Source organism: Microtus ochrogaster, chromosome 15 (assembly GCF_000317375.1).
Source record: "Microtus ochrogaster isolate Prairie Vole_2 chromosome 15, MicOch1.0, whole genome shotgun sequence".
Classification (NCBI taxonomy): domain Eukaryota; kingdom Metazoa; phylum Chordata; class Mammalia; order Rodentia; family Cricetidae; genus Microtus; species Microtus ochrogaster.
This window is the reverse complement of record NC_022017.1, coordinates 31,202,952-31,218,378: the sequence shown is the minus strand read 5'-3', so window position 1 is coordinate 31,218,378 and position 15,427 is coordinate 31,202,952. Positions and strand designations below refer to the sequence as shown.

The window sequence follows — 15,427 nt, the reverse complement described above, 5'->3', positions numbered from 1 at the left end:
GCAGCCCTCCTCCAACACTACAGTACCACACTGCATCGCGCAGCCCTCCTCCAACACTACAGTACCACACTGCATCGCGCAGCATTGCTTCTTCATTCTTCTCCTTTGCTATGGAACAGTAACTAGAAACAGTGGAGGGGAAGAGGTGAACAATGTGCACATTGGCTTTGCCTTGTATACACACACAACGGTGCCTGTGTATGCTCTGTTTAAATGTGATACCCCAAGACATCCACTGCCTTTGCCACACGGTTGCCTGCTCATCTTCTCAAGATGAGTCTGCTGCTCCCTAACAATCCCTAAATGCAGGCATGTCCAGGGTAGGGTGTACACACAAACGCTGGTCTTCCTTGGAATTCAAGTAGCCCTGAAATCCAGCAGGTCAAGGCCAGGAGGACAGCAGGACTCAGCAGACATTTGCTAAATATTAACACGGACATCCAGTCACCTATGCTTCGAGCAGACATGACCAAACCTCGTCGGCTAGGGTTCCCTTTCTCCAGAATTGCCAACACAGGGGAATGCTCTAAGATAGACCCAAGGCAGGAAGTAACTAACCACTGCTCATGGATGAGCTCCCAAACTCTAAACAGGCCCTGTGTCAGATACAGAACCCCTACCCCATCAGCCCCGCAAGATATGTGCTGCCACATCCCCACAAGTCACAGGTAGCACAGGTATTCAGGAGGTCGGAGCACAGTGTGCACAGGGGGCAGAGGACCGCAGTCAGTGCTCAGGAGCTCTGGGCTCATCGTTCCTTCTGTGAGTCTTGAACAGAGATTATATCGGCAGCAGTGCTGCACGGGGGCAAACCATGAGCCAGGAAGAGGGACACTTCAGTGTGTATGTGCATATGTGGTGTGTATAAGTACACCTGCCTACCCCGTGAACACCTGTGCACAGCACATGCCCAATACAGCTACTGGCAGAGTGGAGACATTTCATTTGTGTTAGTTCCAAAAGTCTCCAAGAAGTTGCATTACTCAGAAGACCTATTAGCCACTGGAACCCGCCCAAGACAGAAGCAGTAAAGCCAGCCACGTGCGAGACGAGCTTATTTTGGCTTCGAGCTTGATGTTCTCAGTGCCTGCCAGCAGTGGGGCAGGCCTGCCCCACAAATTTCCGTACTGGCCACTTGCTGACTCCTTGGTACTCAGTACTTGGTACTAGGCCCAGGTTGGCCTGAGGCCTGCTCTACTGCTCAGCCACTTGGTTCAGGAAGGCAGAGAGGTGTCTAGTAAGTGACCTCTCACTTAGCATGTGGACCCCTTTCCTGGTGACTGCAGTTCCCAGGCTCATTGGTGGGTATGACCGACTCAGATCCATTGTATTCTCAATACCTATATACCCAGTGCCTAGCACAGGGCCTGGCTCCTGGTGGGACCCTGATTCACAAGGGAGCAAATTCAACAGGACTCTCTGTAGGAGTGAATCAGTAGATGTAAACACAGACCTGCGTGCCAATGGGACCCACACTTCATCTCACTGAGCCTTGGTTTCCTCAGGAGTCAACAGGGGTGTTGTAAAAAGGATCATGGAAGTCACAGGACTAACAAGCTATACATGTGGATGGACCAAGTACCAAGGAGTCAGCAAGTGGCCAGTACAGAAAGTTGTGGAGCAGGTCAGCTCCCATGCTGGCAGGCACTGAGCACCAAGTTCTAGAAGCCAAAATAATCTCACCTTGCCTCTGGCTGGCTTCACTGCTTCTGTCTTGAGCGGGTTCCAGTGGCTAATAGGTCTTCTGAGTTAATGTAACTTCTTGGAGACTTTCGGAACTAACACAAAGTAAATGACTCCATTATGTCAGCCTCATTTCGCTCTGGTTCTGTCACCAACAGTTCCAATAGGCAAGTACTTTGCTCTGGACACCGCCTTGTTAGCCAACTTCCCAGCCAGTTTGCAACTGTGAAGTATTTCTTTCATTATGTGAAAAATGTTGTGTAAGCCACCAGCCAAGGACACACGCAGCGATTTTTCGGGGCCATAAACAGTCTGCTGACAAACCCCAGGATGTCTCCCAGGAGACCAATTCCCCAGAGAACCAGGCAGAGGCTGGCGTCTGCCGGTGGACACAGGCAAGCTCATGACTAGTACTAGCAAGTACAGCTTCAGACCATTCCAACTGGAAGATTCCATCAGCATCCGTCCTCCCTTTCTTCCCTCTCCAGTAGACTGTAGGATTTGAGATCTGTTCCTGGGTCTGAAGGGCATTGGGCATGATGAGAAAAAAAGATGCCCAGGTCTACATGCCACTGCCATCCATGTAGCTCGAAATTGGGATAAGCCCACAACTCCACACCAGGAACTGTGCTGCATAGCACACTGCGTTCTAATGGCTTTGCCCAAACTTGACAGGAGCCCATGACACCTGTGAGCATGCAGATCCCACACTCAGAGGCTGTCCCTGGTCTGCAGGATACATAGGCTGCCTGATGCAAACCAAATAACACATCCGTGTGAACAAAAGTGTCCTTTCCTCCAAGCCCCACATGCTCAGACGCGGCAGCAGAGCAAGATGATAGAGGGGTGCTACTGGCCGTGTAACTTACTCAGGACACAACCTGTGTGAGCACACACCATAGATTGGGCTATGCCTCAGCCCAGTGCAACTGAAGCTCCTAATATCGTACGGAAGAAAGCTGTGTGAGGCAAAAACAGAAAGAGACACGTCCAGGATGCTGACACCTTCCAGCAGTCATATAGGACCTATGAAAAGATCACTGATGGAGCTGGGAGTGGCTATTCCCTTAGGGAGGAACAAAGAAAAAAGGAATGCCCAAGGAATAAGGGCCACAGCTGGCAAAGCTCCCAGCCATGGGATTGGCCTCCTCTAGGAAAACTCAAAAGAGACAAATAGGAAACATGCAGGTTAAAAATGGATTTGAGAGATATCCGTTTCTTGAATTTTGATTTAAAGAAATGTCATAAAACACCACATTGAGACAACTGAAAATCTCAAGTGACAATGTATTCAATGATAATGAGAAAATATTCGTTTGAAAGCATGACACTGCACCCACTCAGGCTATGATTAAATACAAAAAAATGTTCACAGATCAAACAGGATGTAGGGAAGTGAATGGAACAGAAATGACAAAAAGCACTGAGCTCGCAGAAACAGGTGAGCAGCACACAGTGGTTAAAGACAGGATGAACCATTGTGTACATACCTTGTGCATACATCTGAAGCCTCCATGAGGAAGATGGTTTTGTTGTTGGGGCTTTGATCTTCCTTGTGAGACAGGGCCTCCTATATCTCAGACTGGCCTCAGATTCAATATGGAGCTAAAAATATCCATGAACTTCTAATCTACCTACCTCTACCTTCTGAGTGTTGGGATTTCAAGTGTCTACTACTACTCATGGTTCACGGTATATCAGGGATCCAACCCAGAGCAAAAAAAGAAAACAATTGCCCCTGGCACCCAAGTCAGCAAATAGCTGTGTCTCCCAAGGCATTGGCCTCCTAATTCCATGGCTTGTAGGGGCTGAACTCTGACATCTCCATCTCTGAGCTTAGGGCTCCCCACTGTCTCCAGAGGGATCTGGGTTCCCATCAGCAAAACCATCAGCAGCTAGCTGTCAGGACAACAGCGTGGGGTAACAGAGGAGATGCTAGGCAGGGGCCCAAGCTGGGCCCTTTGAAAGTCTCACGATGGAAAACAGCCTCTCGCTATGCATCAGCACAAAGAAGCTGGTACACACTGCCCCCTCTTATTTCTAGAAACTTCATCTCTGGAAAAATCTCCCATTCTCCTTTCAAATTGAAAAACTAAGAATGTAGAAAATAAAAACACCTCTCCTGTAACAGAAATATTGCAGAAGGGAATGCAGAGCCAAGGGGTCGAGAAAAAGGTCAAATATTCTAGATAATACTCAACGAGAGCTTGTAGGAGAATGGGTACCACACGATTAAGTATTGCTTTGATGCTCATGGGGTTTTGTTTTTTTGTTTTTTGGGTTTTTTTTGGAGCATTTTAAGGACCAAGAGTAAAGGAATAAGAAATAGAGTAAATGGTGGGGGCAGATATAGGAGATCTGGGCAGTTCTAGGCTGAGGTAAACAGCACTCTGACACCCCAGTGTAATCCCAGGAGGCAGAACTGCCCAGAGGTTACAGTATCTGAATGAAGAAGATCCAGGTACCCAAGCTGTAACAACCTGTGGGACTCTGCAGAGCCTATAATCTATGTGGGAACACTAGCAAGACTGAGGACAGAGGGAGGGGTAGGCAAAGGCCTGTATCTTGAAGCATGTAATGCGGTAATATCTATTATCATACATTATAAAGATATTTATGCATTAAAGAAGGTTCTTGTGAAATTTAATTTTAATGGTCTAATAATTAAACAAAAAATCCATAATAATTATCATATCTCAATTTTATAGCATATTTGCTGATGGCAATGTTATATTTTTTTTAAGAAAGATGATGTTAATTCTTCATTGGGAGCCCCTTCTCTTGTGTTTGGGTATCTCTTGAAGCTGAGTGGGTAGGGGTGCCCAGTGCTACGGGTGGCAGCCTGAGCTACTGTGTGCATCTCATGCCACAATTCAGTAGATGAGGCTAGATCCAGTCAATGTCCTGACACTCTAGACAAGATCTGACCCCTACCCATGGGAAAATGCTCATCTGATAAACTGCTACACAGACTAAAGAACCTCAGAGACTGCGAGCAACAAGATGGGGTATTTGGCCAAGTAAAAAAATTTGGGGGAGTTTGAACATGAAATTGAAAAGTAAATGTGGAGTGGAAGCTAGGATGATGCCACAGTAGGAATAAACACAGAAATTAACACAGTCCTGGAGACTGCAATAGCAATGCAGTGACCACAGCATGGAGTCTGGGAACAAGAACCGAGACCCAGCAGCATAAATCGCCTTGGGCAAAAGTCAAATTACATGGCAGCCCTTCATTGCAGAATGAAGGCATCAGGCAGTCACTGAGACTCACGGGCTCAGAGATGAGTCACCGATGTCCAAAGAGGAGACTAGGAAGGTAGGATAATACTCTGTCCAACCACTGGACACAACGACCTCCTTCCATGATCAGGTTAAGAAGGCCTCTCTAAGCAGCAGAGTCGAGAGAGGCATTTCTGAGTTTCCAACGCTCACACCCTCAGTTTAAGAACAATTATTTCACATTTTTCTCTGCATCGGAATGTGTGGCACACGCACTTCCACATCATGCTGGCTCTCCAGCCTGGGCTGTCCCCCTCGACCCCTGCTCTCTGGTCCTCACTAACATCTGCTCATCTGACATATTCTCATATGAACTAAATGTGCACACCCTCCCAAACTCATAGATTGATCTCTTCACCTTGCCCCCAAAGTGATGAAATTAGCAAGTGGAGACTTTGGGAGGTGAGGAGGTCTTGAGAGGAGAGAGAGATCTCCTAAGTAAGACTGGTGGACTGTTTTTATTTTTTATTTTTATTTTTTTGAATGTATAAAAAAGCTTTATTTTTTTTTAAATTTACTTATTTATTAAGGATTTCTGCCTCCTCCCCGCCACCGCCTCCCATTTCCCTCCCCCTCCCCCGATCAAGTCCCTCTCTCTCATCAGCTTGAAGAGCAATCAGGGTTCCCTGACCTGTGGGAAGTCCAAGGACCACCCACCTCCATCCAGGTTTAGTAAGTTGAGCATCCAAACTGCCTAGGCTCCCCCAAAGCCAGTATGTGCAGTAGGATCAAAAACCCATTGCCATTGTTCTTGAGTTCTCAGTAGTCCTCATTGTGGTGGACTGTTTTTAAAGGGGTCAAGAAAGACCCTCTCATCTCCATCACTGCATGAAGCACAGGGAGAAGCTGTCTACAGACGAGAATATGGCCCTCATCAGATATTGGATAAGCTGGTGCTTCGATACCCAGCTTCCAGCATCCAGAACCAAGAGACTCAAGCTAAATCTGCTGTGGTGCCATGAGAGTACCCCACCAGGTACTAAGATGGAAAATGGGCATTAAGAGCAGGCAGCTACTTAACGAAGACATACAATGGTGGAGGCAGCTTCGGGACTGAGGGCTGACCTACACTAGTGGGGTTCTAGGTGTGCCACCCAAAAAAGACTAACATGGCCCCCAATGAACTCCCAAGGGCAGCTACTGTAGGGACAGGGGAGACAAGGGGAGAGCAAGGGTGAAAGTCCCAGTCTTCTCAGACACAGACGCATCATGCAACACTGTTCTGAAGAAGCCTCAGGCGATCAGACACAGGGTAGACATGTAAGACCCACTGGGTGTGAGGTGGTGAAGAACATGGGCCTGCCATGGAGGTACAGCTTGTGAATAGCAAGATAGGGTACCGGTTGAGGAAAACATTTACTGGGTTTTGAACATAAAATATCTCCCATAGGCTCATGTGTGTGAACGTTCAGTCCCTCTGTTGTAGAAGGTTATGGAACTGCCAGGTACTAATGCCTCACTGGAGCAAGTGGGTCATTGTGGAAGGACCTTGAAGTTTTGGAGCTAGCCTCATTTCTTGTCTGCTTCCTGACCATAAAGCATATACAATCAGCTGTCTCAAGCTCCTCCCACCCCCGCTTGCCATATCATGATGAACTGTACGCCTTCAAACTGTGAGCCAAAAAAAAAAGGCCTTCCTCCCTTAAATAGTTTCTCACCAGGTATTTGGTTCCAATAACAAGAGAGTAAGGAATGTAACATCTAAGCAAGGTACAGCTGAGCTTCTGTTAGTCTCTTATGGTAAAATGGGAGAAGAGAAAAATGATTTAAAGACACAGCTCTTCCTTGGAGCACATGAAGGGACCCTGGCTGGCTAGACACGCCACCATCCTCCATTTGTTCTCCCTAGCTCAGTGTGGGTCATAACTTATTGTCTTGCCATTCATGGAATAGTGTAGGGCTCACCACAGAGTCTCTTCTCAAAGTGTCAATACTTGTTTTTTTGTGAATGAATAAAACAAGGTACGAGTTAACACTCAGAGATGAGAACTTAGGCAAAAAAGCTGCATGAAGAAGAAGCCCAAAGCATAAAACCAAACTGCAATTATCTATGATTCGAGTCGTTAATATCACATAGCCCGCGTTGCCAAGAATGATTTACACCTTCGCCACAGGACACGCTTAGTGATTTATAATTTCTTAAAACTGTTTTATACTGGTGTCACAAAAAGACCAGATTTATCTTCTCTCAGATCATGGGCTACACGAAAACATGCAGACAGGACAGATGGCAGACGTTTCGCCACACAATTGAGGGGGAAGGCAGTAGGCAGCACCCACGCTTTCAGAAATATTAGCCTCTGGCATAGGCAGGAAGAGTGCAGAGGCTCCAGCACACCCAGGTGGCAAGTCCCATCCGAGGGAGGACAAGGTGATCCTAGGAGCATTTCAGGCTCCTCTCACAGGAAGGTCAGCAATGGCCCCAAAGCCTTGACTCTCCAGCCTCCAAACTGTAACCCAAACTGCCCTGCGAGGGGGCTTCGGGGCCTAACATACATTCATACATGCCATTAACAATCACATTAAATATGAATTGCCAGAAGCCACTGCACAGTGAGGAATTAGCATAGAAATGAAGATGGTGGCATATTTACACAATGAAATATTAATAGCAGTCAAAATGAAAGGACTGAGCTCATATTTAGCTGCAAAGCACAATGCTTATTTAAGTTTCAAAGGGACATACAAGACAGGCAAATACTTATAGGACTTAAAAATAAATTCTCAAAATGATTCTTGGTTGTGGGGATACACGTATATACAGTAAGAGCAGAGAAATGCAGAAATGAATGGTACTACCACTTTCAAAGAGTCGCCCTGAGGAGGAAGAGAAGGATGGGGTGTTGCTTAATTGTTCTTTCCATAGCATACTTATTCCAACATTTCCTTTTGAGATTTTTTTTTTCAAATACAAAGCTTGAAGTGAGCAGCACTTCAGTTTGGTTCATCACTATCCACCCCGCTGGCCTCAGAGCGTCCATTAACTCCAGTGATTTGCCATGCAAGGCAGACTGCTGCTGGGGTCATGCCCCAAGCCCAGGCTCCTTTGCATGTTTACTTTTATCCAGGGCTCATCACTGGTTTCCATGCATTCTTCTGAGGCACAGTTGACACACTCTAATCTCAGGTGACTCTACGCTGCGTTTTAAAGGATGTAGATGTTTGTGTAACCCACACCCCCACTGAGTTACCCTACCAGATTAGCACACAGAAAATTACCTTCCTCCCTCCAGGGTCAAGCCCGGTCCTGACCTCGCCAGGGGAAACCCACGTTGAGACTCTCCTAACTAGAGACTGCTTTTGCTCGCTCTAGAGCTTCATAGGAACGGCGCCATCACACAACAGGCTCCACGAAGGAGGCTGCTTTCGTGCCCCATCAAACTCTGGAGCATTCTGTGGCTTTGTCGCAGGGTGCAGCTCCCCTTGTAGAAAACACGACCAACTTTACCCACCGAACCATCTTTCTGGCCCCTTAACTTATTTGGCTAGCTATCGCTTTGCATATGTATGCATGTGGCAAGTGTGTACGCATGTCCGCATGCGTGTGGGTGCACACACGTGGGGGCGGTGGCTCAAGGTTAATGTCTGGTGCTTTCTTCAATCAGTCTGCATCTTACACATTGAGACCAAGCCTCCTGCCGAACCCGAAGTCCATATTATCAGCTGACGAACTAGGTAGCTCAGCAGGAGTGTAGAGGGGTCACCCAGGCTCTACTTCCTGCATACTGGAATTGCAGGCGGGCTGTTAAATGCACCCAGGTTTTACATAAGTTCTGGACATCTGAGCCCCAATCCTCACACATGCTGTGGTGGTTTGAAAGAAAATGGCTCCCATAGGGAGCAGCACTGTTAGGAGGTGTGGAGGTGTTGGAGTGGGTATGGCCGTGTTGGAGGAAGTGTGTCACTGTGGGGGCGGACTTTGAGGCCTCCTATGCTTAAGCTACATCCAGCGTGGCACACAGTTGCTTCTGCTGCCTATGGGGTCAAGACATAGAACTCTCAGTTCTTTCTCCAGCACCATGTCTGCCTGCATGCTGCCTCAAAGACAACAGACCAAACCTCTGAAACTGCAAGCCAGGCCCAATTAAATGTTTTCCTTTCTAAGAGTTTACATGGTCATGGTGTCTCTGCAAAACAATAGAAACCCTAACTAAGAGAGAAGGCTGAGCCATCACCTCTGCCCCACACCCTGAATATTTTTTTTTTTTAATAACTAATGTTGGAACAGCAGGGCCAAGGACAAGTGTATGTTTGGCATTAAAAGGAAGTGTTGTGACTTTGTCCCCAGTGGCTGGGGTTCCAGGCACTTTGTCTCCTCCCCAGCACTCCCGTGTCTTTTCCAACCCCCTGCTCTGATGAATGTGCAGCAGCTTCTCCCTGTGACGTTCGCATTCGCATTTCCCTGCTGACTAATAAGACAATGTCAGCCATTGGGGACGGGGCGAGGGGAATTTGCTCTTTAAAATAAGACAGAGCCAGGAATATGTGAACAGATCTAGAGCAAACATGGGAGGATGTTTAGATCTAAGACACGGGCCTGCTGATTTATTGTTGTTGAACCTGGGGCCTCATACATCTTTCTACTGAAAAATAAAAATACCATTCCATCTCCCCATGGAACTAGAAGGCATGGCCTCTTGATGTAGGGGGAGGCCTAGAAGAGAGTAAGGTGGGGCTCTACATCGCCCCAGCATTACCAAGCTCTCTCCACCTGGGTCCTGGCCTTACTCTGCCTCTGCAGGACACTTACCGCTGGCACTCACTGGCATGCAAGACAAGCTCAGAGTTGTTCCTGGCACAGACTGTCAGCTCGTGCTCTGTGGAATTGAAGACGTCCAGGAGCAGGTGGCACTGCCGGGTGCTGTGTGGAGAGACAGAGGGAAGTTCAGAACCCTCCAATAGGAAAGAGAAGCAGCTGAGCCCTTTCTTCCTATATCCTTTGGAACTTCCCACTATCTGAAGACATGCAGAGATGTGGTTTATAATAATGCCAAGGCCTCTGGGCATGTGCTTAGAACTTTGTCAAACCCTTTACAAACCAAATGACCTTGGAAAGTAGCTCAATTCTCCAAGTCTTAGCCAGTGGCGAGCAACTGGCCCCTAAGACCATCTATACATATGGCATACAGTGTACTAAATAAAGCTGTGTCCAAATGAGGAAGTCTGAGCAAAGGGCTGGGTGTTGGAATGTGAAGAACTGGGCCCCATGTATTTGTGCTGACTTCTCTGTAAGCTTCATTCTCTGGGACTCCAAATTATTCCTCTTTAGAGCTGGGGCACCTTTGCTTCCTGCAGGGTAGGAAATAGAGTTCTCAACTTCCAAAGGCTCCTTGTAGCAAGGGACACTACCAATAGCAGGATCCCAACCCACAGGCTCTCAGACCCCAAGTGACAGAGCCTGGAGGAGGAGGAGGAGAAGAAGCAAGAGGAGGAGGCTACTTGCCTGTGGCCTCCCTGGCTTCCCTCCCTTCCTCTTTGGAATGAGAGGGAGACTTTGAAGCTCAGTTACCATTCAGAGATGAGAACCAAACCTTAGGCTGTGAATGGCAGAGCTGGGGCCGGAAGGAGCTGGAAAACCAGGCACCTCCTATAGCAGTGATGCGCCACCCCCACTGCCTCTTCCCTGTGGACTTATTAGCTACACAGCTGCAATCCTTAAGAAGTACCAACAACCCATGCTCCACTGGTGTTGATCACTACAGTTCTGTTTCCATTACAGTTGAATGCTTGCCTAGAACTAGCACAGCTTCCCAAAAACCAGGTGCCACGGTAAGCACATGACAGGAAATCAATGCTTGCTGGCTGATCTAAAAGAGATGGCCATGGCCACTGCAAGAGCAGAGTCACAGGGCAGCTGGGATGGCCTTGAGGAAAGAGGATGAATCATTTGTCTTGGAAGGGAGAGAGATACAGAGACAAAGAGCTGCTCTCAGGGTCATCTCTGGCTCCGTGTGGAATCAAAACCTTCTAAGAGACATCTGACTTCTCTGGTGTGTCCCCAAGCAGGAGGCAGGGATATGCTGGCTATCTGGAAAGCCAAGCCAAAGGAATAGAGAGGGATGTAGGAGTTTGCCTCAGTGCCCTGACACTTCTGGGAGAACAGTACAGGGGAGAGGAGGGTAGGGAGAGGACCACTGGGGTGATGGCTGAGACTCCAGACTGAGCTCAAGATGGTTTACCTTCACAGTTGGTAGGTGCCATTGATCTCGCCTGTCCTCTGCTCCCTGGGGACTGAGGGAATGTGTCTAGGGTTCACACACACACAGAAGCAGACACTGTCCAAAGGCCAGGGGGTATCACAAAGCAATCTTTCCAAGCACATTGGGCTTCTCCAGGGAGGGATGCGGAGGAACAGTGTCACTATCTCTGGTACACACAGCACCAAAGAAGCATCAGAGGCTTTCAAAAGATATCCTCCTGTTGGCTGATGGGAGCTGTTGGAAGCAAGGGTGTCTTCCCCAGGGGCGATGGCATTTGGATCATGCTCAGTTCTGACAGCTGCCTAGAAGCTGCCTCTTCCCTTAGCTCCTAGGCAAAGGAGACTCCAGGAATGAAGATCAGACCTGCCTTTGTCATAACTTCATTAAATCTTTAATCACAGCAAAATCTTTTATCATAAAACATTAATGGGGGAGGGGGTAAGGCCATTTATTTAAAGCCTAGAAGGCTGTTTTCACTTGTAGAGCCCGGTACCTGAGAAGCTGCCTAGGAATGTGGCACAGATATACTATGCGTTGCTGTGCTCCCTGTTCTGAGCCACTGTCTATGTGGGGCATCTAAGCTACTGTTTTTTTTGTTTTTGTTTTTGTTTTTTTGATTTTTCAAGACAAGGTTTCTCCGTAGCTTTTGGTTCCTGTCCTGGTACTAGCTCTTGTAGACCAGGCTGGCCTTGAACTCAGAAAACCGCCTGCCTCTGCCTCCCGGAGTGCTGGGATTAAAGGCGTGCACCACCACTGCCCGGCCTAAGCAATTGTTTCTATTGCTTCTGTTGACACGATGATGTATCGGTGGATCTTTGTTTTCTATCTGTTACTCATAAATTAACTCCCGTCCCAATCTGTGGTAGCATTTTGTGCCTACCGCAATCCCATTTACTCATGTGTCTTTCCACGTCCCTGTGGCTGGTTTTCTTTATGAGCTGTTGAAACACAGAATTTACTTTTTTCATTCTTGCTCAAGTCTTGGGTTTTGTTTGCTGTTCTGGATTCACCTTTCTGAAGACGAGGGGTTGCCTAGGAAATGATCCCTGAAGAACAGGAGTCAGAGCAAACTTGTGAGGACAGATAAACTGGCACAGAAAGTGGTAGACTTAAGTCTATGGCCAATGGGGAAGAGGAAGCTGCCAGAGGCCACATGTTCCCTGATTCATCAGTTGATTCTTCTAACGGACATGTGAGTCTCCCCTGCCTGTCAGCTACACACAGTTGAGACAGGGAGATGAGGAAGAAAGACAGGGTCTCAGCTTTCTTGAGAACTGAACTGGGAAGAGAGTACAGGAAGAGGGGTTTAAAAAATTAAAACAATATTTTCCTTAAAGTTAAAAGCAACAGATGCAAAAAAAAAAAAAGATTGCAGGTTAAAGGCTCACCTTATTGGTGATATTTCTATATATTAACTGAAGATAGTGACAAGGAGAGGTATTTAAGAATACAGATTTATAAATGCAATGCAGCACAGAAATCATTTATGAATAAATGTAATAAATGTGCATAAGACATCCATGTAACCTATTTTAATGTTTGACAGAAAAGTTAGTAAAGCAGTCAAATGAATAAAGAGGTATTTTGTGCTTGAGGAAAAGCAGAAGTCACAATTCTCCAAATCTACATAAATTCAATGAACCTTAATTAAAAGAGGGACAACAAAGTTTTAGTAAATTCTATGTGCTATTCTAAATTATAGATGTTTTTTAAAAAGCATCAAGAACACACAGAATAATGATGAGGAGGATGTTAGAAAGATCTAGCCTACTAGACATGAACAAATCGTCCAAAGCATAAACAATGAAAGACAGCCCAGCACATGTCCCAGCGCTGGGGACTGGAGGTCTGACCAAGAGGTGATACTCTCTAGGAGAGAAATTCCAGGAAAGTTCTGGGACACCTGGTTATATGCACAGAGAACCATATCCCTACCTCAGACCATGACCTTAAAAGTCCACAAAATTGCTATGTGTGGTGTGGCCATTTCCTCAGAATTCAAACATTTATGCAGATACCCCTTCTACAGGGAGGACAGAAAGTGATCCAACCTACAAAGCTTAGGGTACTCAAATAGAGGTAAGAAAAAGAAAACACAAACTGAGGGAATTCTGGATATGGAAGAGTCTGGGTAACAAACAGGAACTACAGAAACAAGTATAACCAACAGAATACAAGAGATAGAAAAAAGAATCTCAGGTGCTAAAGACATAATAGAGGAAATAGACTCATTGGTCAAAGAAAACATTAAATCCAACAAATTCTGGGATACCATGAAAAGACCAAACCTAAGAATAAGAGGGATAGAAGAAGATGATGTTCAGCTCAAAGGCAAAGAAAATATATTCAGCAAAAGCATAGAAGAAAACTTTTCCAACCTAAAGAAGGATATCCCTACAAGCTTACAGAACACCAAATAGACTGGATCAAAAAGCAAAAAACAACAACAGAAAAGTCCCCTCACCATATAATACTCAAAACACAAAACATACAGAATAAAGAATATTGAGAGCTGCAAAGGAGCTGTCAAGTAACATATGAAGGCAGACCTATCAGAATTACACCCTACTTCTCAATGGAAACCATAAAGCCAGAAGGTCCTGAGCAGATGTGCTGCAGACACTTAGAGACCATGGATGCAAGACCAGACTACTATATCCAGCAAAGTTTTCTATCACCGTCAATGGAGAAAACAAGTATTCCATGACAAAAACAGATTTAAACAATACATATCCACAAACACAGCCCTACAGAAAGTATGAGGAGGAAAACCCCAACCCAAGGAAGCTAACTGCACCCACAATAACATAGGCAACTGAAAACCTTTCACCAGCATAACCCAAAAAAGGGAAACACACAAACCCTACTAATGAAAAATAAATGGAATTAATGACCACTGGTCATTAATATCTCTTAATATCAATGAACTCAATTCACCTATAAAAAGACACAGGCTAAGAGAATGGATACAAAAACAGGATCCAGCCTCTGCTGTTTACAAGAAACACACCTCAACCTCTGAGATACTACCTCAGAGTAAAGGGTTGGGAAAAGGTTTTCCAATCAAATGGACCTAAGAAACAAGCGGGTATAATGTCCTAATATCTAACAAAAGAGATTTCAAACTAGAATCAAACAGAAGAGATGGAAAAGGACGTGTTATACTCATAAGAGGAACAATCTATCAAGATATAGTCTCAATCCTGAACATCTATGCCCCAATACAAGAGTATCCACATGTGTACAAAAAAAAAATCTTTACTAAAACTTAAATCACACATTAAACCCCACACACTAATAGTAGGAGACTTCAACACTTCACTCTCACCAATGAACAGGTCAACCAGACAGAAGCTTAACAGAGAAATAAATGATGTCATGAATCAAATGGACTTAACAGACATCTAGCGAACATTCCACTCAAACACTAAAGAATATACCTTTTTCTCAGCACCTCATGAAACCTTCTCTAAAATTGACCACATACTCAGTAACAAAGCAAACCTCCACAGATACAAAAATGGAGTAATCCCTGTCTTATCAGATCACCATGGATTAAAGTTAGAATTTAACAACAATATTATTCTCAGAAGACCTACAAACTCATAAAAATTGAACAGTGAACTATTGAACCACCCTAAATCAAAGAAGAAATAAAGAAATTAAAGACTTCCTTGAATTCAATGAAAATGAAGGCACAACGTATCTAAACCTATGGGACACTATGAAAGCAGTGCTAAGAGGAAAGTTTATAGCACTAAGTGCCCACATAAAGAAAATGGAGAGAGCTTACATTAGTGACTTAACAGCATACCTGAAAGATCTAGAACAAAAATAAGCAGACTCACCCAGGAGGAGGAGAAGACAGGAACTAATCAAATTGAGGGCTATTCAACAAAATAGAAACAAAGAAAACAATACAAAGAATCAATGAAACAAAGAGCTGGTTCTTTGAGAAAAATCAACAAGATAGACAAATCCTTATCCAAACTAATCAAAAGGCAGAGAGACAGAACATCCAAATTAACAAAACCAGAAACAAAGGGGGGGGGGGCATAACAACAAAAACTGAGGAAATTCAGAGAATCATTAGGTCATACTATAAAAACCTGTACTCCACAAAATTGGAAAAGGTAAAAGAAATGGACAATTTTCTAGATAGATACCATATACCAAAATCAAATCAAGACCAGGTGAACAATTTAAATATACCTATTAACTGCAAGTAAATAGAAGCTGTCATCAAAAACCTCCCAACCAAT

General features: G+C 45.3%; 1 protein-coding gene across 2 annotated transcripts in view; it reads right to left on the bottom strand.

Annotated features, from left to right (window-relative positions):
• Positions 1-15,427, bottom strand: part of Trappc9 (trafficking protein particle complex 9) — a 425,933-nt gene that overhangs the window by 127,983 nt on the left and 282,523 nt on the right. For both annotated transcript variants that reach the window (XM_026782638.1, XM_026782639.1), the window contains one exon: positions 9,716-9,826. In XM_026782638.1, coding sequence (XP_026638439.1) covers positions 9,716-9,826 — 111 coding nt within the window. The remainder of the gene's footprint in view (positions 1-9,715; positions 9,827-15,427) is intronic.